A 25,178-nucleotide genomic window follows, 5' to 3' on the forward strand; every position below is an offset into this window, starting at 1 on the left:
TGAACTCTATCTCTACCTGCAGTCCCCGAGATTCCTTGTGTTCATGTACAGATTATCATCTAAATATTTATTCCCATCAAATGACCAACTTGCAACACCAGAACCCAATCTTTTTGATGGGACTGAAGGAATAATAATGGTGTGGGGCACATAGATGGTTGCACAATTGGCATGGTGCATGTTTCACCTATGAGTGTCTATCTAAAAGGTAAGCATCCAGTGCAAATTTGTCATCTATGCTCTCTGGTGAGTGAAAAGATGTAGTCTTTGGTGGGATCTATCTTTTCTCAGTGATTTTAGACAATTTCTGGCATCTTGGCATGAATCACCTTGTGGAGTTTCCAATCCTTGTTTTCTATTTGGTGGAAAGATTTAGCTATAGTTTCTTAAACCTGGTGTTATTATATGTATGGTATATTAAGCCAAAATTTATGGAAAGAGCTATTGTCTCTATCAGACTGATGGAGAAAAACAGGGAAGATTTAGGCTCTCAGCAAAACTTTAAGACACTGGAAGTGAAAGACCTTATATTTTGCTTAGCCCCAAGGCTGATTCTCAGACAACTAAAATAGATAGCATGACGACTGCGGTTGACATATTTTAAATATCATAAGTGTTCTTTCTTCAAAAGCCATAAGACTGTTAAATGTCACTTTGTAACATTTGTTTAAAACTGTGCCTAAAGTCCATGTCATGTAAGTTAGCTGCTTAGGTGCTCTTACATCATTCTCCACAGATAAGGCTTGTACCATAGCAGTTGTTCTTATCACCTCTCAGCATATGTGCTTCTTGAGAGTATGTCTGGAGCTGGAACAGAAATTGTAAGAAACTTTTGGTGTTATTATTTTTTGAATTACAAAAACTGAATTACGTCTAAAAATCATTAGAATTCTCACAATATAACTTCAGCAAATATCAAAAAATCTATGCTAGTACCAGAAAGGAAACAACACTCAGAGTATCACTATAAAAATAAGTTTGTGAAAATAGAGTTAGAAAATGGAGAAATGCGTTATTTGATGTGCTGAATCTATAAGTGAATGTCAAATATCTCTTACTTCACCTGTCTATGGGAAACTCATATTCAGAAACATCTCAGCTTTTCCAGGGACATGAACAGCTAAGTCTAAGCCAGGGAGCCAAGTTCTCCTTGCAGTCTTGAGAAAAAGGATCATCCTGGTAGCATTTCATCTCACCTGTTATTCCTCCTATTCCACATCAATAGGGGACCAGAATCTTTTAAAATTACCTATGAAAGTAAGAAGGACAATGTCTGGGTACCCATCAGTAGCCCAGAAGGATGCATGATGCTTCAGGGTGACACTTCTGATGCAGGTGACCTCTTCCAGCTCCTACTGCTGCCTTGCTCAGATGCCAGAGCTGAATATCCAGGGCACAACAGTTGTCTCTTTGGGGAGGAAGCTGTCTCATAATTCTCTGATAATTAATCATTCATCCTTAAGTGTTCATTGGGATAGAGAGGGAGGAAAAAGAAAGCGTGCAGATGGAAGGATTTTCAATTCCTATCACCTTGTTTGTAAGGAGGAATTACATGTCGGAAAATAGTCCAGAAAACTCCTAAGACTTTTGCCAAAACTATGTGCCTGCCTCTAAGAGAGATGGGTTTTTGTAGATTAATATTTTCTGAGAAAACCATAGGTCTCAGTAAATTTTCACCAAGCTTCAGTTTCAAATACACTTTGTACAAACATCTTTGTGGCTGCAGGAACCCTGAATAGTGGCATATGGTTGGAGTAGAACTTCAGACAGGGAGAAAATCAGGGCTGTCAGAATTAGTCAGAGGTATCCTATAAATTAAAATATTGCCTTAATTTGATCGTATAAATGGCTTTAATATGATAGTAATTTGGCTGACAGAAATAGGATAAAGCAATGAAGAGGAAGAAATTGCTTCCAAAGTATTTCTATATGTAGTGATTATTTATTTGTTCAGCGTTAGGTAATAAGTAATGTGCAGGAAAGTGTTAAAAACACTCAGGGAAGAGTTGTAACTTCAATTTCTAGTAAAAGGACAAGCCCTTCATACAGGTAACAGAATGGAAAACTGATACAGTTGAATATCTGGGTATGGTTCCCCCTCTTGTGCTTTGAACTAGAATTGCAGTCCTATGGAATAAAATTTTGCTGGTCTAAAACAGCAAGGGAAGGTAGTTAAGAGGGATCAGTCCTGCTCAGGGCTGGCATATGTGACTCAGGACCTGTGGGACAACAGTGTCATCTTAAGGAGCAGCTGGAGGTGTGATGGGGCACCGCAGCGCACCCTGCGTGGCACTGGGATGTGGTGTTTGCTCTGCAGAGGCTTGGGAGGACCATCAGGAGGAAGATTAGTGGAAAGGATCTCCTATGTTCATTGAGAAGATGCTTTTTTGGCTGTTTGCACGTTTTTTGATGTCTGTCAAAGTTTATAAACTGGAAGCATAAAGAGCTTCTGTTTTCTATATATCTAGCTTTTTATTAAAGTCAGAAAAAAAATGTGTGTGGGTTTATGTATTGCATATGAAGATAAAATCACAGTCTGTTTCACATTCGTATTGCTGGTGTAATCTGGTCTAAGCATTTTCTGGAAGTTTGGGAGAAAATATCCCCCTATTAATAAGTATTTTAGGAGACATGGACTTTATTTTTCCCTTTTCTTTTTTTTTGAGGCTGTATTTATACATACATATATATATATACATATATATATAATACATATATATATATATGTATAAATTCCAAGCAAGAGAGGGACTTACTCATAAAGAGTATGGAAAGGCCACCTCTTTCTTTGTATAAACGGTTTTAAAAAGCTTCTCATTTCTTGACTGTTGGTGCTATATTAGAAAAAATATATATAATTTATCACTTGGATATACAGATGTATCAGATTTGTGTTAAGGCCACATGGCAAGAGTTGGCAGATTCAAGGAGTTCCTCTTATTTTGGCTGTGCAAAATAATGCTTTTGGCTCTTCTTTTCTTTTCCTCATTTGCATAAAGTTTTGCAGATCCTTGAAATACTCATAAGGTATTTTCCAAATGGAAAAATTATAAACAACTTCAATGAAAAGCTCTGTTTGTGAACATATATTTATTTAGCAGGAATGTATTCCATTTATAATTGAAGAAAAGGTAACAGAAGAAAGTTAAGTGGAATTTAACATATTTCCATGTTTTAAAAGTGTATTTCCTGTTAAAAGGAAATGAATCAGTGGAAGATCCACCACAAGGAAAACCAAAAAGTAACACATGAGTAGCTTAATCATGATTTCTATAAAGCCTAAAATAACATCAGAGGTTATCTGAGCTTCTAGACTAATTTGGGACTGACATAATTGTGCGATTTCATAAAAAAAAAAAAAAAGTTTACATACAGGTCAATCTGAGCTGATACACTGAGCATGAACGCGCTTCGTGGTCAGTTCTACTTTTTCCTAATAAGTAAGTCCCAAAGCAGCTACAGTGACATCCACCAGCATATTAGATGATTTGAGTGTTGCATTTACAGGTAGCAGCACACTTCTCTCTCACCACCGAATGGCGGCAGCCAAACAAGGTTTTCATATTTCTGCAGTTTGGAAATGCATCTCGATGCCTGCAAGGATTGGCTAAAATAGAACAGATAGAAAAAGAACATGAAATATTGACTGAAAAAAACAGTGCTGGTCTGATACTTCTGCATTTTCCAGCATGCATCTTCTCATTAATTTTCTTGCCTACTTAGCCTTTATACCTTTGCTCTGCTGTTCAAACTGCTTGAATATTGTGTAAAAGGGAAAACAGACAGAAAGGTGGTATCTTACAGTTCCTGTCTATTTGTATACTTGGAGTTGCTCCGCATGGAAGTCTACGATACCCAGGGTCATGTGGAGATCTTTATGTATACATGGACATATATGAACCTTGACAATCTGTCCATGCACTTAAGATGCACATGCACATCAAGTTGTCTTGAGCTTTCCAGAAGAGGGCAGCAGAAGACTGGCGATGTGATCACTCACTGCTTGGCAGCAACACAACGCACCCACTGGCATAGGATGGATGAGGCTGGAAGGGATTTTATGGATCATATCTGGTGCCCCCCCTCCCCCCCCCCCCCGGCTCAAAATCGTGCCAGTTGTGGTGGGCTATTTAATCACTATCATGTCTAGAAGGAAAACCAAGGAGCAATTCTATGACATTCTACCTGCAGATTGGCAAAAGGTAAGTATCAAGAAGGAAAAGGGAATGTTATTATTTGAGGTAGTGCAATGTTTGTTGTAAGGAGGCAAACACTTACTGCAAAGCCCTTTGTCGCAGTGGTCGGGACAATCTGCACATCTTGGTCCACTTTTGTAAGGTGCAGCCACTTGCATTATGTTATTTCCTCTGAAATTTGAAAGAAACACAACACAAAATGAGATCAAAGTGTAGCTCTGAGCTACTGACAATTGACTTTCTTTATCCCAATGAAAGACATCCACAGGTTTTGGGTAAAATTATTTTCATAGATAGTCATGTTTCAGTTTGAGCTATGCATAGAATATAAGAACTGTGATTTTAAATCAAATAGGCATTTGGGGAAAGAAAACTAATTGACTATTTGCCTTTATATAACATTATCAGTTTAAAAAGTCTTATGTGCTTCCTGGCTGTGCTTTTCTAATGGCTTTCAAGTGCATCGTGGCTCATAAGAAAATTACCTCAGCAGCCACCTTCTGACATGAAGGAGTCAAAGATATGCTCTTTACCGCTGTGAATATTCATTTGCTGTTGGCTTTCACTTTTTGTCTGTCTTCTCTATGGTCAAAGTTATAGCATGACTTGTGCATGATGCCCTATCCTTACACAGACAGACCTTTCTTTATTCAAATGCTAAAATTTCCCAAATTTCTGTTTCAGTGTGAAATGAAATAAATATTAATATTTAACCTGATGTTAAAAACACAATTCACATGCGTGTTTTCAAAATTACAAGTAGCTAAAAGAAACTATAGGCATTTGATCCTACAAATCACCAATGGACTACTGGAGTTTTTGAAAACATATCCAGAATTATCACATCTTAAGAAAATTAAAAGTCAATACTTACGGAGGACAGTAATGGCAAACATAAAAGTAGTTGTACTGGTTCCTAGGACAGTAGGCAACTGCACATCCAACCTGGTAGCTGTTATACCACACTAGCTGTAGAATCAAAGATAAACATATTATTTCAGAGACATATTTTATTGAATTCTATCAATGAGATTTTTTTTTTTTCTGATAATAAATACATCTCAGCAACCTTGATTGTACTCATATAATTCTAGTGTATCATTGCTATTTGCTTCAATTATCCATACCTGAGCGTAGCTCTTGACATTGGCATTCTTTGTAGTTGCTCCAAAACCATACTTGAAATTGGAGCCCTGACTGTTCCAGACTTGGATTGTTTCAGCCCATGTTTTTGGTTGAGAGGAGAGCAATATATTCTCACCACAGGTGATGCCTGAAGTAGAAGTAGGTGTATTTTATTACATAGGAAGGAAGCAAGTTGTAGGGTGGAAGGTATGACGGGGGGAGTGTAGTTACATCCTAAACAAAAGGTCTGCAATGCCAACCTATTTCCCCTGTGATTTTAAAGAGGACAGTACACTCGATCTTATGAAAGCAGCAGAGAATACTATTTTGATTTTGGTGAGCTTTTAACTACAATATGCTACACAAAAATGTCTATACTTAGTCATACCCACAGTCTTCTATTGTGCTATCTTGTCTCCAGCAGGAGCTAGGAGCTAAAAGAGGTTACTTAAAAAAAGGTACAAGAACAGGGCAAGTACACAGCTTCCCTCTCTCAAGCTCCAACAGTTTGTCTTTCAGGGAATTTCTCTGACAAAGATGATGTTTTTGCGTTTAATAATCCTCCAAAGATATTCTACGACAGCTTAAAATGTATTCGTATTTCTAGTTCACATGAACAAGGGTCATCTGCAAATCAACATTAACCCATAAGCTTAGGATCCATGTTGTTTATGTACCATCAATAACTCTCTGATCTGTTGGACTGATTTCCATTTCACACTTCTTTGCCCATTTCTGAGCATTTTTAGCAGCTCTCTCATTCCAAACCTGAAAGACACAAAGGAAGAAACAAGTCACAGGCAAATTTGTGCAGTCCATGAAGGAGAAGAAAAACATGGGGAATTATTTGCGCATTGAGTGCTGAATGCTTTGGGTTCCTCAAAAGAAAGCAAAGGAGCTGTGCCACTTTACACTACCTGGCATGGGGCATGGGCACCATGTTTCTTCAGCCCTTAAGGGCTGCAGATCAAGCAATTTTGCAGAGTATCACACAGTCCTGATCTCCAGAAAATCCCGATTAATAGAAATGTTAAAACATACTATTGCCTTCTTTTACCTTTGTGTCTGAATTAACTTTGTATGGTACAGTGCTCTAAATGGTACAAATTTGAGCTTCAGCCTAGGTGGAGCCGAGATGTAGTGATAGACACCAGCTGGTCTTTGAACCAGGGGAATGTTTGCAAGACTTACCGTGCAGACTTAACCTTAAACCACTGAGCAGCTCATCTGCCCGTTGGATAGGTATAACAAAAAATATCAAGAGTGATGGGTATGGTAACAGTGATGAGCAAAGCAAGTTCATCTGAGGCCAGATAGCTATGCAGGTCTAGGCCTTTTTTTGCCTTCCCAGTTATGTTTAATTCAGAAAAATGCTGCTGGTATCCCAGCTCCACCCTTGCTTTGCCCACTTTCCTTCATTCGGGGCATGTGTTTCTTTTCTTCTAAGGTAAAAGTTTTCCCTGAAAAAGATTGCAGTTTCTGCCTATTGCAATGAGAAAACATAAGGCAAGAATTTGTGATTCACTTTGCAGGCTATATTAATACAGGTTTAACAACAATAAATGGATATGGTTGCAGTAAACCTGTGTTCATATTTCCTCTAGACAGATGTCCCTGGATAAGGGAGACGTGCCATGTTGCTTAACTGAGTTTTGCTAACTGCAGAAACTAAGACATGTTGGTTATGAGAGAGGTTAAGAGCAGTGCTTGGGGCATGTTCTGAGATCTTTGCAATGATTTTACAAGCGCTTACAGCACTGAAGTGTGCAGACTTAAAGCATGAAGCCAGCAGAAACAAAGGGATAAAATTCTGATTTCTTACCTTTCCTGCCCTATCTACTCACTGAGTGTGGGGTTTTTAGAAGGCTACAATCTTCTACTAATAATCTGGAAAACAGGCTAGTGGATATGCGTAGCTTACCATCTTCAGCATGTTCCTGGCTGTTGGAACTACAGATCTTCTTATTTCATTGTGTTCTTTAAGGATGACTTGCTTGTTTTTCAGCTGAATATTATTTTGTTGCTGAAACATCTGTTGTTTGCTTTGCATCTGAAAACCATTGTATTTCTGTTGGGCTGGTCGCTGAGGTAGCTGGGGTTTCTGTAGTGGTATCTGTACCGGTTTCTTTATTGGTTTGTGTATCGGTTTGTATATCGGTTTCTTTATTGGCTTCTGTATTGGGTTTTTAATGGGAAAAGGTTGAAAGAGGGGTGTGTCCACTTGTTTACTCTGAAACACCTGGAAAACAGTAAATGATTGTTCCAGTTATCTGAGGTTTAATAAGCAAGAAAGACTGTGAACTTCTTGTCAAAGTAAAGCTGCATGGAAATTCTCAATTTTCCTTTATTGGTTCTTCTATTCTTGTAACTGGTGATTTTTTTTTTTTTAATCTTTTTTTCTCCCTCCTTTCATTTGAACCATCTTTTTAATATGGAGATGTGACCCTAAATGAAATTTGTAATTAATATTTCTACCTTCAGCTGTCTCCACATCAAACATGGAGAAAGCTTAGCTCTGGAACCAAACGTCAGTACTGGCTTTGACCTTCTGTGAGCACTAAAAAATCCCTAGATCTCATCACTTGCAAGCTATGGAAATACGTGAAGCTGGATCAGAATTTAAAGCCCTTTGCAGACCATCTTCTGAAATACATAAGATCAAGAAGGCAATGAACAATTTAAATTGCCTCTTATCCAGTGATGACAGGTTTTGAATCCTGGCAAAGAACAACGGTTGCAATGCCCACATTAGAGTTTTCAGACTGGAATGTTCCTTGGGAAGGGATTCTTCCCACTTAATATCTGAAAATGAATCCTCTCAGTCTAAGCTAGATACCTTACTCTTATTCATTACTGGAGAGGGCAGACATAGCTCATCAAACAAAACCCAAACTCGTTTTTAGGACTGGAAAAGCTATTCTCTAGAAGTACCTCTTTCTCCTTCCTTTGTTTATAGTGAGAGCTTGGGAGAGATCTAGATGATTAATATTTTGACGTTTAGATTGGTGAGATGAATTTCACCATTAGTGTGATGATTTCCATGCTAGGAACCAATTCATCTTACTTAATTTTAGGCATCTATACCATAGATGTAAATTTCTAAAAGTCATCTCAGTTTGCCCTTATGGTCAATGAGAAAACCACAACATGAGAGAGACTAAATTTTAAGATGTCCCAATAATATGAATGAATCCCACTTCTCACTGCTTTGACTTCAGAGCTCAATTCTAGGTTTTAAAAGCTGTAGTCAGTGACCTAAAATGGCACCTAATGCCATTTTAAATGCCCAGAGAGCCCTAACTGTTTTTTCCAGAAGGTTAAAGCTCTTTGTACAGCCTGTAGAGCCTCTCATGAATGTCTCAGGCACCCCAGGCAATCTCAAACTGCACTAAGACATTTCTGTTTGGGCAACTAAACCTCCCTCAAGAGGTTTTGTACATCTTGTTCAATTTATGGCATTTACAGTAGTAGAAACTACATCTCAGCCAGTTATTTTAAGCCCTTGGTATAGTCAGTTAAAAAAGCAATTTAGGGCATAGATCACCTGAGCTTTGTTAAAGATGGATAGGATATTTCAGATGGAAGGGACCTACAAAGATAATCTAATCCAACTATCTGGATACTTCATGGCCAACCAAAAGTTAAAGTATGTTAATGAAGGCATTGTCCAAACTCCTCTTGAGCACTGACAGTCATAGGACATTGACTGCCTCTCTAGGAAACCTGTTCCAGTCTTTGACCGTCCTCAGAGTAAAGAATTATTTCCTAAAGAAAGAGATGATTAGCATTCCTAAAGAACCTATTTCTTTTCATTCCTTATTAAGCATATCTTTATAAATAGCTCACATCCAAATGTGTACATAGTAGATATCTACATCTTACAAGATTAATCCTCTCTGAAGAGAAGTGAAGACTAGATTTCTGATACTTAGGTAAATTATTTTAGAGCAGCATCAGTTCATATTATTTTAGGAAAATGTATTTTAAAAATTATTTTTGTAAAGAGGAGAATATTTTTGATAGGCAGAATTTTAATACATAAATCTTAGAAAAACAGGAGTTCATCTTTGTTCTGGAAAGGATGTGCAAATAATAATTTCAACCCTGAACTGCAGAGCTCGAGATCACTCAACCCGCTAATGCAGATATCTATACAACGTCCTCAGATATAACTTTTTTGCATACACGAATGGTCCTACCTGTCCATCAGCTTGGTGTATCAAAGCAACCAGGCAAAGGACTGCAGTTATTGGGCCCATTTCTATGAAGGAAAAAACATGCAAAGAAGAAACAAACAAAAAAACATTAATCTCTGTTGCATAAAATTTGTGGTGTACTGTGATATGTAAGCAAGATGCAAAACAGTTTCAAAATCAAATCCACCACAGAGGAGATTTTTTTTTTGTCATTACATAATACCATTGCATGTGCTGAGAATGCACAAATGACTATATGATGGTGAATGGTCACCACTATCTTATACGGAGAGAAGGCTCCACCTTGTACTGAGGCAGAGACCACAAGTAGTATAAAGTTGCATGTTTCCTATAACAGATGGATCAACCTCCTCTTGATTTCTTTATTCAAAATGTCCTGAATTTGTAGCATTTTTTAAATCTTTGCCTCCTTGGATAAAATAAATAAATAAATAAATAAAAATAAATAAAATAAAATATATTCACTGGGGCCACACCAATGTGCTGCTCAAGCAAGCATCATCTGTATTGGGAACTTTTATTCTGGAGTGGGGTACTGTTTCCACACATCAACAGTTGTCTCCATTTCTTTCCTTCTCCCTGTTTCCCAATCAAATCAGCATCACAATCTCTCAATCAGATGGTGCTGATCACCCTCAAGCAGCATCTGGCACATAAACAAAACCTTCAGCCAATACTATTGCTATTGGTCTCTGGCTGATAAGATACTTTACAGAAGCAAATACCACAGTATGCACACAGTCTAAAACCCACTCATATTCATGGAATATTTTTTTCTACATGTCAGAAGAAGCAAATCAAATATTACATAACTTTTTTCTACTGAAGACATACATGAAATTGCATCTTTTCAGTTGTTAAAGAATGAAGATTTGGCAAAATCCTTGGTGAGACAGACTTTGAACTCAACAGTTTATCTTAAAACAGAATGAAGGAAGTAGGGAAAATATGTATAATAAAATTAGTTGAACATAATAAACCTCAGATCTGGCTTCTGAGGAAAATCCAGTGTGAGCAGTACAGGTCAGCGGTAGAGATCTAGCAAATCCTGCTTGACAGGGATACTATTGGTATAATAACTGTTAAAACTGTAAATCTACTATGAAAATATTGTAGATTCACCGATTCATCTCTGCTAAGTGATTAAAGAAACATGTTGATTTTAGGTGAGAAGAATGAGTTAAGAGCTTTTCCTTCTGGCAAGAACTAAAAGATTGATTAACATCACAAAGAATTAACAGCAAGTTTCCAGAGTCCTGTAAAAACAACTTCCATTTCATTCTTCTTTTAATCAGTGGTACAAATATTTTTTATCCCTAGAATGATGATTTTGAAGAGATGGCAGTAATACTGTTATTAATATCCTGTTAGCTGTTTATTAATATTAATATCCTGTTAACTGTTTAATATCTGAAATTGTCTCTAGATTTATGATATGATTTCCCTTTCATTTATGTTGGGTTTATGTTACTGAAGTCAGAGGATTTCTTGCTCCTCTGTGTGTGAGTCAGTTCTATATGTGTGGTGTCAGAAATTGATGTTTATTATAGTAATAATATTAATAATAATAAATAAATAAATAATGATAGGGGTCCAGAAAATGTGTTTTCTTTTCTTCCATTTACAAATAGAGCATCAACTCCATTACTTTCATCTTCAATGAGGTGCACTGTGGTCTCTGCCAGGGCACAAGTAGGTCCATTTCTAATTCTCGTTTGGAGCTAAATCTCTAAGCTAAATTCAGCACTGGGCAGAGGATATGGTAATGGCCTACATGAAGTTTTCCTTATGCTTGAGGTCCCTTTTCTGTTCACATTCTATGAGCATTCCACAGTAATTTACAACGTAGGAAACACTTTCCTTTATGACTGGAGCTCACTCAACCAGAGAACATAAACGTACCATGTGGCTATGCCTAGCCAAAAGATCTTGCTAATATTATATTATATCTTGTGCTAATATTCACAACAAAGCGTTCATGAACAAGCATAAGGCATGAATCAGTGTATCAGAAGAATTTTTTCTTTGGATGCTTGGCTATGCAGAACTTCAACATACAGAAACAAGATCTTTCTGTGACTACAAAGGAAAGTGCTGCAACCGGAAACATAAAACATTTCTAGCTTCAGCAGTAAACTTGATTAAAATACTACCACACATCTTCAACTGTCAGACCACACAATCAAATCCATCTCTTAGAGTAAATTTATTTGGCATTAGTTTCAAAATCAGAAGATGACTGTTCCCAGATACTTCCATGTCAATACTATACTACTCGATCAACTAAATCACTTCTATGCTTTTGAAGAGACAAATACCGGCAACATAGTTTTATGTAGCTCTGCGTGAAAACTCGGACATTTCATGCAACTTTCATCAGATGTTAAAACAATATTAAAAATCTACTAGTTACAAAGCTAGAAAAAAATTCTATTTGAAAAATAGAGTGCAGACACATTTTTTTTTTTTTTTGTGGGTGTGTGCATGTCTGTTTAATCCCGGTGCTTCACTCCTCAGCAGAGACTTTTTCCTGCCAGCTGATAAAACTTTCAGGGTATAGCAGGTCTGAAAGTTTACAACAGTAAGGATATTTGTCACTTCAGTTACTTTGATATATATTTTTTTTAAACTGTCTTTGAGTTTGCATCTATAAATTTCATTTTGTAACAAATGAATTTTCATTCTGCATTAAGAAGAAACAATCATCTTATTGTATATGAGAAGATATAAAAGATATTTTAAAACGGTATATACCTGCAAGCTTGGACAAGTACTTGACAGCTATAGATAGCAAAATTATGAGTCTAGCTGTACTGATATATACCCACATTCCAGATAAATAAATTTAACGTAACAATAATTCAAGTTTTATTAGAAAAACATTTCTTGTGATTGACTATAATCAAATACAAAATGGATTAATATATGTTCACATTTGAAGAATGAAGCAAACAAGACCAAGTGTTGCTTTTTGGTATAAAGAATCACAAATTAGACTTCATGTAAAGTGTTTCTCACCCAGACAGGTAGATGGTTTTCTAAGCAGAAAATGTAAATTGTTTTTAAATTCTGCCTCTGTGGTAAATACAAGCATACATTTTCTTTTAATTACCAGGTTTAGTAAAACTTACATATTAACTACATTAGCCTGCACAACACAATGCCCAATTAATGCTGACCAAGTGACTCTATGGATAAAATTTCTAATAAATTAAATTCTCCATACGTTACCTTTGTCTAGCTAGACTTCTCTCTTGGGAAGAGTGGTAGAAGTCAGAGGCTCTCCTCACTCTGGGGTTGTATATATATATACATTCTCTTCTCTTTCTTTGTCAATATTTATTGCAGATAAATGACATCAGCTTTGGGGTTACACATTTTAAAAGAAAGAACTTATCTTAAGAAACAGGTGACTGAAAATGAAACAATCCAACTGCATTGCTCTGGACATTTTTTTTTTCCTCTTGTTTACAGGGCAAGGAAAGGGAAGATAAAAAGACTATTCTTTTGCAACACAAAATGACTTTGCCAAAAAAGCTTATAGGCTGATCAGCAGGCTGTAGTGCTGAAGTTGTGTTCACGAAATGAAAGCTCAAGTTTTGGGATAGCTGCTTGGCAATTGTCTTTTCTGTCTCTAGCAAAAGAGTGGTATAAATGTTTTGAGACAGAAACATAAGTCAGCCAGTCATCTTGTGGCCATGCACAGAATGACCTACAAACTGGGGAACACAGTGACATTTTCCTCCAAGTTGTTCCTGAACTTTCATTTACTAAATAAAATGTGCATTGCATTAGGTCACTGAGGCCAAAAGGCTGTGGCACTGAGCATTATTTATATGCACAATAAAAGACTGTCATCCCATGTGTTGCACAAGAGTAACCTACTTGTAGACTGACTACAGATGTGTATCCCTTCCCCTTCAGTCTGAATATTTGAATTATGTTTGATTTATTTTTATTTTTATTTATTTTTTTCTCTCCAGGACAGCATCATATAACTCACCTCATGGCACCTTTACTTCCACTGTCCCTAAAGTAGTATCACAAATTCAACTTTGACAGATTCTCAATGCTCGGCTCTGTTCTGTTTAAATACAATTTGTCTTCCTGCCTTCTGTGTTACCTGTTGGCTTTCAGAGGTCTAAAAACATCTCCTCATTCTTTACATGTGGTTCCCTTCCTCATCCTTGCCTTTGCTGTGATGCCTCTACACTGAGCACCATCTTGGCTGATGCTCAGTTGAGTTTACTGTCTATAAACTACAAATTCAATTTTGTTTCAATATTTCCTGTTTTCTGCAGAATTTCTGCAGCTGTTGCTATTGGTAACATTTTAATATTGGATTATCGTTCCTTTGTAACAGAGCTGCTTTTGTTCTTTATTTGTATAGCGGGCAGTACTATGGGAAGTCACTTTTGATAAGGTCTCCCATATCCTTCAATGTTCTGAGATAAGGGCAAGGGGGCTTTTTTCTCTGTGGAAACTTTTTTTGTTTGTTTGTTTGTTTTTTGTTCTAACTTCATAGACTACAGTTATCATCACAAGAAAGCCCAATAAATTGCCTACCATCGCTATTAAGACTGCATCTCTCTATTGACTGTGAGAGAAGGCAGAGTTTAGCAACACCAGATACTCAATGTCTTGGAAGATTGTTCCATTTTTTCCCCAATACCATGTAGAAAGTGTTTATCCAAGCTTGACTAGAAGACTTTAACTGGAAGCACACATTCCCTTCTGAATCACCCCATCCATTGCACTCAGTAATTTTCATTAGTTTGCTACAGTCACCTGAGCTTTATTTGTATTGTTAAAATGAAATAATACTACTGCAACTATTTCTTTAAAACATGACACACCTGTTTAAATAGTCAAATCCATTTATTTTGTAAAGAATATCTGTCAGATACCCTACAAATCATGGTCTATGGGTTAAATAACTGGGAAGAAAACAAAGATTAATAAAACTGACATCCGGAACCATGGTACAAAGAGCAATTTAACATATCAATTCCCTCTCTCTTAAGTGGACTACCTGAAAGGGTGGAGCAATTTAATAATAATAAAAAAAAAGATTAAAAAAAAAAAAGATTACTTCCAAAAGATTCTGCAACTGTATTTTTTAATTTATTATTATTATTATTATTATTTTATTAGACACATCTATGGAAAGTTAGTTAGTTCAAAACATAAACAAATTCAGCTTGAGAGATTTTAATGTGGAAGTTCTTCCAGCCCCTATGTAAATTTGAACTATAAGAGACTGATGTGAGCCCAGGCAATGCAGGCAAAATTCCAGTTTCTTCAATTCCTCAATCCCACTGAAATTAATGACAACTTAGTGCCTTTGATTAAAATTCATTCTGTGTTCACATTTTGCATAGATGTTTTTCTTAGCTGTACAAAACACCTTGAAGTACTGATCATTTTTGCTAATTTTGCTTTGCAAAAAGGAACATTATCAATTCATACAACCCAAATCACCTTCCACTCCAGACGTAGAGTAGAACTATTAACAAGAAGATAAACAATGGGATAATAATTATAACAGATGTTCAGATGGGCATAAATGCCCCTCCAAAAGCTAGCCAATGCAAAGGCAAGGTACAGAAATGCAGAAGCTACAAGAATCTTTGAAAGCTGTTGGACTACCAGAGTTTTGAGATGCTGGGCACTGACAACTTGCATGTTGAAAACTGTGATTCCAGCACTATTCTGTTACATTGTCTTTGATCTGGAGGAGCTGTGTGTTCAGCCAGTGTGGAGAACAGGTAGAGTAAATCCACCCTGCCCCCAGTAACACATGCTGTAATGTCTGCCCTCAGCTTTTGGAGAAGAAAGCCACTCACCATGGCTTTTCTCCTCCATCTTTCAGTCCAAGTAGATGCCCCAACTCGAATGCTGCCCACTCTGGCACAACTGCAGACTGAAATTTGCTTTCCCTTTACAAAGGAGATATTTCAGGCACCATTGACTATCAGTGATTTTTCAGGTCCACCCTCAGAAACAGGCCTGCAGACCTGCAGTGTGACTGCTTCCCATGAGGGCTCAGCTCCAGCTTACATAGTTAATGACTTCAGCTATAGCTACCTTTGCCTAAAACAGGCTATACAAACAGTTGAAGGTTTTCATGAATGCATTTTTTGTTTGCTATGTGAGTTTGCTGGGAAAAGGTGTTTCTTAAATATAATAATAGTGACGGGCGACGTGTGGCCCTTTGCCATGAATTCTTGAAAAATGTTTCAGCCATTCATACCACATATAAGCATTTTAACCTTTTCTTATGCTTGAAGTAAAAGTATACCAAAACCATATTGTAGACAACACAACAAGAGGTCTGGTCTTCCTGTAACAGTGTCCAGTTGGTAAAAAATATCTTGAACTTATTGAGACTGAAAAGTGTGTTAAAATGTAGAAGAAAACAGGAAAATCTGATTCACAAGTCAGTGAATTCTACACTGACTATTCCATTGGACTGGCCACAGTAAACAAATGAGAAACTTTTGGAGCAGTGAAAAGATGCATTAAAGATGCTTCACCTAAAGTCACAGTATACCAGCATGAAGAATCACTTGGAAATGCTATTGTTGATTAATCACAGTTTGACTTGTAATAATTAATGAAAGTCCTGTATTTGGCCACAGCCAAGCTTATTTGTGCAGCAGCTTCTCATCATGTTCATAACAGCGTAGAAATGACACTCTGAAATGGGAACCTGCTTTATAAAGGACATATAAAACCTACATAACCAGAGGATGCATTACATGCCCTGTCACAGTGCAACTCAGTTAAGAGGTCTTTCCATGCACCTCGCTGAAACTAATCCATTCCATGGTCTGACATGCAGGAATCATGGAAAAGAGGCAAGAGGGAGCATTTAATTGCATGAAAAAGGTCCTGATAAAAAGCACTGTAAAGGGAGTCATACAGTTCTGGTTCCTGCATCCTGTAATGCCTTTGCCTTTTGCAGAGGCATGATCTGATAGAAAATGTACACACAGCGCAGGAAGCAGAGCTTGGAACACTCTGATTTCTTGAGTGCTGTAATGAGCTGTAGAAAAATAATTGTTAAAAAAAAAAAAAAAAAAGTTTCCTGGCTGAAACCGATATACTTTTGCAAGATTCTGATATTGGAAAGTACCCAGTTATTCACACTAATATCAATGATATCTAAGTACATGTGCTTACGTTAGTGCTTTTCTATGATCAAGGTGGGGAAAAGCAAATTCACTTCTTAATAAATGAATCAGATGAACAGACTCTTTTGAAAGAAGTCATGAAAGTTAGTTGTATTTAACTAAAAAGGGTATGTGGATGCCTACATAGTTCACCCATTGTAGATCTATGTCTGTGCAGACCTAAGTCTAAATGCAGAAGCCTATATGTAAACTCTTGGCACCATTTCATATGAAACAAGATGTACAAGGCACAGTGCACTGCTAAAGATGTTACACAGGGCATAGGGAAGATCTGCTCCCTTCCAAAGGGTACTTGGAGGTCTGGCAGGATACTCTGGGACACCTCAGCAAGTTCTGGGCTTCCAACTGAATTAAGTGCTTAGACACGACTATCAGGGCTGTCTTGGGAAAGTCTTATCTCATGCTAAGATATGCACATGTTGTCTTCATTGACCCACATTCAAGTGGATCTCTAGGTGAAAGGCAGATGAGATCAGTAGTACCTGATCCCCCCTGGAACAGATCCTCCTGGAAGCAATGTCAAGGCACATGTAGGATAAGGAGGTGATCTGAGACAGCCAAATCGTGCCTGACCAGTCTGGTAGTCTTCTATGATGGAGTGGCTGCACCAGTTGACAAGGGAAGACCTACCAGTGCCATCTACCTGCATTTCTGTAAGGCCTTTGACATGGTTCCACATGGTCCCTCATTTTTTGCAGCCAGAAATTGTTATATAAACAGTAAATAAATACTCCCAGCCTTCTGTTTTCTTTGTGTGACAGATGTCTCATAAATTATGTCTATATAACAAATTCATCTCATTCAGAAAATCTGCCTTCAGAGTTATGTGTCTGATGGCTTTGTTTCACCTACCATTACAAATTCAAGTGCATTTACTGACCATGGCTGGTTTAAGTTGTCATCCTTGTTCTGTGTTTTGACTTTCTGCAGTATTTTATTGTTTTAAAAACTGTAACAGTGACTCCTTTCTATTTGGTTTGCCTGGTACATGTTAGGACATGTTGGAACCTTCACACAAAACTTATTGAATAGGAAGTACTGAGAAGGAGGGAAAAGAAAGGAGACATAAAAAGAGAACCCTGCAAAAGTAAGATACAAGTATACTGAAAGGAATGTCAGCTAAGAAACAGGACACCATTGAGCATAACTGTTGAATTCATACCCACATGCAGTTATGCTTTGTGGAGGGAGCATGACAATGAGCTTCTCAGGTGACTAGAACAAAATTTTGCTTGTCTTGTGTCCATTGACTACACAGCCAACAGCTAGACAAGTAATTTAGCAATCAGCTCTTAAAACAGCTGTTACTCTTTCTTTTCCTCATGTCTACTGCTGGCAGTGAGAAATTACTGCAAAATGTTACTGGATTTGCAACTTGCAAGTGCAAAAAGAAATAGGTATTAACTCTTTTACTGTCCTCAGCTCTTAACAGCTTAATACCTTTGGCTAGTGTCTTTTTTACATTTAGGATTTTGGGGGTGGGAATCCTGTCCCTCACTGCATTGGTGTAACTGCAGAGCAGTAGAAAATATCAGTTTTGCTGTAACAGCTGTGGATGTGGGTTTGCAGAGGCTGCAGCTGGGTACAGAGAGGAAATGGATAGGGTAGGAAACACAGGGCTAACAGTTCATAAAACCCAAAGCATAAGGGCAGAAGTCTATGATCAGCACTTTGCAAACAGTGCAGCAATAGCCTAGGGGAATTTGTTGCAGGTTGAAGCTCTTAGGGTTTAATTTCTGATCCATCCAGCTCAAACTAAGCAGTTAAGTGTGTTTGCCAGACAAATAGAAAAACTGTGGCCCAGTGAAGGAAAGCATGCCAGCTGCGAGTCAACTTGTAGCTGAAAAATAATTTCTGACGTTGGAAGTAGCAGATCTTTCGTGTCCTACCTGTGACACCAAACATGAAGAAGAGGTTGTAGAACTCCTAGCTCCATGCAGGACTGCCTCAAAATCAGACCCTATGAGCATTGTCCAAATGCTTCTTGAACTCTGGGAGGCTCGATGCCATGACCAGTGCCCTGGGGAGCCAGTGCTGTCTTTTCGATAGAGAACCTAACATCCAACCTGAACCTCCCCTGATATGGATAGTATGCCACTTTTTAATGTCAGCTTGGGTTGTGAAGTTAGCTAGGCTGATATTCACTGATTTTGAAGACAGTGCAGCCTGCAGAGAAAGGATATATTGTGGTTTTGAAATGAAACACATTTTAATCTGTCCCCTTTGCAAGCTGTAACAAATCATCCCTCAGCTAGATGACTCAGAAACTGTAGAGTAACCTCTTCAGAGGAAAGGGAATGCCTTATCTGGATGGTTTAATCTAAAGAGAAATTATTACTTTGTTATGTGTCTTCATTGCTTTGAATCTGAGTTTTTCAGTCCAGTGAAAAAATGCATAAAAACAATGACAGAAAATGATCAGGATGACCTTGCATGCAGAGGTCAGAAGTGTATTTTGGCTGATGAGACAACTACAAACCAATTTCTTAGGTTGGGTCCACAATGTCTATTTTTATGTCACTTCTTTTGATCAGTTTATAAATCTATGAATATTTTTTTAAACTTATTTTGGCCCAGAATGTTCAGTGCTAGAGGTAGAGGAGTGTTTCTTTTGTATTCTTGTTTGGAAAATTGTGACCTAGATGAAAAGAACTCTTTTAGTTACCCTGAAACTACTGGTAGTTTGGGTCACATCAGGCATGTTTTGCCTGAAAATAATTTTTCAGAGCTGAATAGACACTATTCCTTTTTTCTACTAGAATGGGATTAAAACACCCAAGGAGGCAACATGAAATCCATCTTAATTCCCTCTGTGTTAATAGAGAAGACATAGCCATTCTTAACAGAGTTCTCCAAAAGTGATCTATACATTATTTTGGAGGAGCTGTTCTCCCCTATTGACCTCAAGTCTGGAGCTGTAAGATTAAATACTTCCCTTGGAAGCAGGGCAGATGTATTGCAGTGTTCCTTTAGAAACTGCAGGCCCTATACGTTTAGATGCAGGTGCCCACAGTGTCTGTGGGTGTAGTGTAGGTCTTACCTTGCCTTTTCCTCCTATTCCAGAAGGGTGCGGATCTCTCAGAAGTGATCTGCCAGACCCACACAGATGTACTATAGACACTGTGTCATCTGATATGGTGTGAGACATTTGTGTTTGGGCGTCTTAGCCACTTCCAACAGAAAGAGGCTGCAGGGGAGAGAAAGAAAATGTTCATGAGCACAAGCTACCTCAAATCCCTGGTGATCAGGGCACTCTTCCAAGAGGGATGTGTGCTTCAGCACATTGAGACAGGACGGGGATCCATCCAAGTTTCCTGCACTGTGGGTGAAGTATTTTATTCACATTGGTGAAGGAGATAGAAATCTAACAATGTTGTGCACTTCTCTTTGTCTTTGATTTCCTTGTAAATATACTGAATTAAGCACATTGTGCCCTGATGACTGGGGTGATCCAGTGTGAATTATTTCTTCCCTAATTTGTTTGAGAAATGGCAAGGAGAATGTCACACTTAGTTATCACAAACAAAATTCCACAATTAGGTCTCCGTTTCAGCTGCAGAAAAAGAACACCCAAAAGTAGCAATTATTTTAATGATCCTTCCAGGAAAAACAAATCAAAACAAAAAAGCAAACAAACAAAAAACAACAACAACAAAAACTCATTTCCAAAGTCTGAGCCTTAATTTTAAAACTGTCTTCCATAAAGTGACTCTTCAATAAATATTTCTTTGTTTATTTAGTTCTTACAGAACAGTTTGGCACTGTAATTAACAAGTTAGGATACTGCATAATTACAGATCTTAGTGCTCTTTTTCAATAATGCTTCACATTTGTATTTCTCTTTGAGAATAGTTTATTACAGTGCAACCCTGGGCAGCATTCAGTTCATCTGTGGTGAGAGAGGTTTAGGAATATGACTGATGTCAGCATTTATCTGGTAGTAGAAAGGAACAGTCATTACCCAGATCTGAAAACTAACTTCTGGCTATTATTGTAAGTACTTTGTCAAGGTACCACCTCATAATCTTGAGGAAACAATGCACTGGATGAAAAAAATAGAGATTGGACTGGTTTGGGGGAAGTACTTAACAACTATGGGAGTCCCAGGCTGGTGACTTTTTCATACTTCTTGTTTTAAACACAGCTAAAATTCTAATATCGTCATTTATAGCATTTTGATGAAATCTTAAGACTGTGGCTGTAGATTTCTGCTATAGATTATTGTTGATTGAAGGGCTACTAAGATGATGAGGGGACTGGAGCACCTGTCGTACGAGAACAGGCTGAGAGAGCTGGGCCCATTTAGTCTGGAAAAGAGAAGACTGAGGGAAGACCTCATCAATGTGTATGAATATCTGAGGGAAGGGTGTCAAGAGGAAGGAACCAGACTCTTCTCAGTTGTGCCCAGCAACAGGACGAGAAGCAACAGGCACAAAATGAAGCACAGAATGTTCCGTCTTAATATGAGAGGGCACTTCTTTACTGTGAGGGTGACAGAGCACCGGAACAGGTTGCCCAGAGAGGTTGTGGAGTCTTTTTCTCTGGACGTATTCAAAAGCCACCTGGATGCCGTCCTGCGCAATGTGCTCAGGGTGACCCTGGTTGGCAGCGGCATTGGACCAGATGATCTTTGGAGGCCCTTCCAACCACAACCATTCTGATATTCTCTGATGGTGTGATTATTCTTATTATCTTATTATATTTTAAACCTTTTTTTACATTATAAAGGAGACATATTGATTTCTGGATTGTGTTTTTTTTTTTTTTTAAATGGTGGGCCTATGGCCCACCCAGAACTCTGGCTTGGATTATTATTATATTGCAGTATTGCAGTTTTTATTTATTTATTTATTTTTTCCTGACTACGTATTCATCTTGGTAAAGTTCCTTTTTCTTCCTCAAAAAGAAGAATAAATAATCCCTCTGTCCTTGTTGCTCAGGCTGCTTCCTGTTATATTTCTTCTGAAAGCTGTTGATGTAATGTGTGGCCAAATGCACCCTCACTAAAGGTCCCATTGCCTGAGGGGCAATATTGCTTAAGATGGAGAATTATTACAGTTGTGAACTTTTAGTACGAAAGAATTGCAAACTTCAAATATATGCAGGAAAGAACCTACGTTCTTCTTTACTGCATTTGTGCAGTATTTTAAGCTATCAAGCAAATTACTTAGCCCAACAAGGTTGAACTTGCAAATCTCTGTTCTAAAAAGCTATGGTAGGAATTTCCACAAACTGCAGTATAGTTGTTACATACTGAGTCATCTCTGTACTAATATTTACAGAGCAATATATTATGAATTTATTTGCAATATCAATATGTCAATTTAGGACTTACTGACGGTGAACAAAATAAAACAATTAAGTTACAGGTCTTACTAACAGGATGGTGGTTAATGCATCCCAGAACAAAACATGACTTTTTTTTTTTTCCTTTTAATCTCTAATCCATTGTAGAATATAGAATCATAGAATGGTTTGGGCTGGAAGGGACCTTAAAAAACATCTAGTTCCAATCCCCCTGCCATGGGCACAACACCTCCCACTAGACCAGGTTACTCAAAGCCTCATCCAGCCTGGCCTTGGGTGCTGCCAGGAATGGGGCACCCACAGCATATCTGGGCAGCCTGTGCCAGGGTCTCACCACTGTCTGAGTAAAGAATTTCTTCCATATATCTAATCTTAATCTACCCTCTTTTAGTTTAAAGCCATTATCCCTTGTTCTATCCCTACACTCCCTGACAAAGGGTCCCTCCCCAGCTTTCCTTTAGGCCCCCTTTAGGTACTGGAAGACTGCTGTAAGGTATCCCTGGAGCCTTGTTTTCTCCAGGCTGAACAACCCCAAATCCCTCAGCCAGTCTTCACAGGAGAGGTACTCCAGCCTCTGATCATCCTTGTGGCCTTCCTCTAGACTTGCTCTACTAGGTTCATGTCCTTCTAGTGCTGCTTGGGGCACCAGAGTTAAATGCAGTGTTCCAGGTAGGGTCTCAGGAGAGCAGAACAGAGAGGGAGAACCACCTCCCTTGACCTGCTGGTCACGCTGCTTTTGATGGAGCCCAGAATGCTGTTGTAAACATGCACTGTAGGGTCATGTTGAGTTTTTCATCAACCAACACTCCCAGGTCTTTCTCCATAGGGCTGCTCTCAATCCATTCTCTGCCCAGCCTGTATTTGTGCTTGGGATTGACCCAGCCTAGATGCAGGACCTTGCACTTGGCCTTATTGAACCTTCTGAAGTTTGCACAGGCCCACCTCTCAGGCCTATCCAGATCCCTCTGGATGGTATCCCTTTCCTCCAGCGTGTCAACCTCACAACAAAGCTTGGTGTCATTGGCAAACTTGCTGAAACTGCACTCAATCCCACTGTCCGTGTTGCTGACAAAGATGTTAAACAGCACTGGTCCCAATACTGACCCCTGTGGAACACCACTTGTTGCTGATTTTCATTTGGACATTGAGCCATTGACCACAACACTTTGAGTGCAAACATCCAGACAATTCCTTATTCATCAAGGGGTCCTTCCATGAAATCCATATCTCTACAATTTAGAGACAAGGATATCATGGGGGAGTGTCAAATGCCTTTCCCAAATCCAGGTAGATGATGTCAGTTGCTCTTCCCCTGTCCACCAATGCTGTAACACAATCGGAGATAGCCACCAGATTTGTCAGGCACAATCTGCCCTTAAAGAAGCCATGTTGGCTGTCACCAGTCACCTCTGTGTTTTCCATGTGCCTTAGCGTAGTTTCCAGGAGGATCTGCCATCCCACCTTCTCTCAGTAACGCCAATGATGTCATAGCTCTGCAGGTGTGCGCACATCTCTAACTCCTCTTGTTTATTGCCCATGCTTCCTGCATTAGCATAAAGACATTTAAGTTGGACCCCTGATGAAGCTACTGGAGTGGCTGTAATTCCTTTGTGCAGCTTTTCAGGTGCTCTTCTGCTCACCTGTGACTCTTCTTCAGGCTCTGGGCATCGCTGACATTGACATCAAACTGGGAGGAGTGGGATGGATTGAGGTTCCAACCTCTCCCCCGCCCCTTAAGATTAATTTGAAGGCCCCTTCACTAGCTTGGCAAGCCTATGACCAAAGTTGCTCTTCCCCTTGTAAACCTGTGATCTGATTTTAAATCTTTAGGTCATTTCCTGCCATGTTGTGTTCTAGCTTGTTATCTTCCATTTTGCATTTATATGCCTTGTTATTCTTTTGCCTCGTCTTTTATCATCCCAGACAACATTTCCAATTTATTAGGCTCTTTTTGAATTTCAGTCCAATCCTCTACATAATGTGGAACCTCAACCAGCTTGGTGCCAGCAAAATTTTTTTATAATTGAACTCCTTGTTCAACTGTTCAAGTAAACAATGAAAATAGTGATTGCCTCACACAGCACGGGAGCCCTCAGGGCCACTACCTGATATGAATTTTTCACAACTAAGTGATATGCAAATTGAAACATTCTGAGTTTCAGCTAAGTGTGTGTTCTCATCATGGACATTTAGTCTAAACTCTAAACCGGATTATCGTAGAATCATAGAATCATTTAAGTCAGAAAAGACCTCTAAGGTCATCAAATCCAACTGTTAACCTAGCACTGCCAAATCTATCGCTAAACCATGTCCCTAAACCATTAAACAATGTCCCTTTGTTTGCTTATATGCGATTACGTATAGGAAAATATTAAAAGTCTTATCAAAGTTGAAGTACATCTTGTCTATACCTTTCAGTTTACTCATTTTACCAATTATCCATCTATCAGATGAGAGCTGATACACCCTCCTTGCACTGGAAACTTCAGGTGTACCTGATGCAAACCGATTAAGTTGTTTATTGATTATTGAAATTGCCTTGAGGTAATACACAAAGCAGTAAGCAATCTAAATCAGTAATTTAAGTAATCAAAATAATCCATACTTCAATTAACCAAAGAACAAGCTACTAATATTAATTGACAGATATGTAGCTGTGCAGGTGATTATACACAGCTGTGAAACTGTGTTAATTATAGCTCTTAAATCTAATGAATCACATGGAGCCACTATTAAATTACTATTCTATAAATACTGTGATGCAATGGTGTTCCCTCTACACCAGAACTTCCAGATGTTGTCCTGATGCAAAACACAGTGAGTTGTCCTAAAGTTTGTCCAGTGTCCTGGTGGACTCAGGTCCATGAGTTAGCATCACTGATGTCTGCAAGTATCCACCCTTGTACTGCCTGAAGATTCAAATACAACTGTTTTTTGATTTTATTCCTTATTTTCCATTTTTCTGAGTTTGGGACCATCTTACTGCTCCCTTTGCACCCTCTTTTCTTTGATCAAACTCCTCTCAAATAAATAGTCCTTCCCTAATTATGTTTTCTCCATCAAGCCTAGGCTTTCACTATTCTATTGAAAACATGAAATTTCTGATACAATTCCCTAGGCAATTTTGGACTTATATG

General features: G+C 38.3%; 1 protein-coding gene across 1 annotated transcript in view; it reads right to left on the reverse strand.

The window, feature by feature from the left end:
• Nucleotides 1-3,467: 3,467 nt before the first annotated feature.
• The window catches only part of LOC308193678 (uncharacterized protein), a 54,016-nt gene continuing 32,305 nt past the window's right edge, over nucleotides 3,468-25,178 (reverse strand). Inside the window, exons 10-17 of the mRNA XM_080588613.1 lie at nucleotides 19,775-19,854; nucleotides 9,521-9,582; nucleotides 7,243-7,560; nucleotides 5,999-6,089; nucleotides 5,324-5,469; nucleotides 5,071-5,165; nucleotides 4,279-4,367; nucleotides 3,468-3,607 (exon numbers count right to left, since the gene is read on the reverse strand). Of these exons, the coding sequence (XP_080444739.1) occupies nucleotides 3,480-3,607; nucleotides 4,279-4,367; nucleotides 5,071-5,165; nucleotides 5,324-5,469; nucleotides 5,999-6,089; nucleotides 7,243-7,560; nucleotides 9,521-9,582; nucleotides 19,775-19,854 (1,009 nt within the window). The 3' untranslated portion in view covers nucleotides 3,468-3,479. The remainder of the gene's footprint in view (nucleotides 3,608-4,278; nucleotides 4,368-5,070; nucleotides 5,166-5,323; nucleotides 5,470-5,998; nucleotides 6,090-7,242; nucleotides 7,561-9,520; nucleotides 9,583-19,774; nucleotides 19,855-25,178) is intronic.

This window comes from Anser brachyrhynchus (genome assembly GCF_964034855.1).
Source record: "Anser brachyrhynchus genome assembly, chromosome: 3".
Taxonomy (NCBI): Eukaryota; Metazoa; Chordata; class Aves; order Anseriformes; family Anatidae; genus Anser; species Anser brachyrhynchus.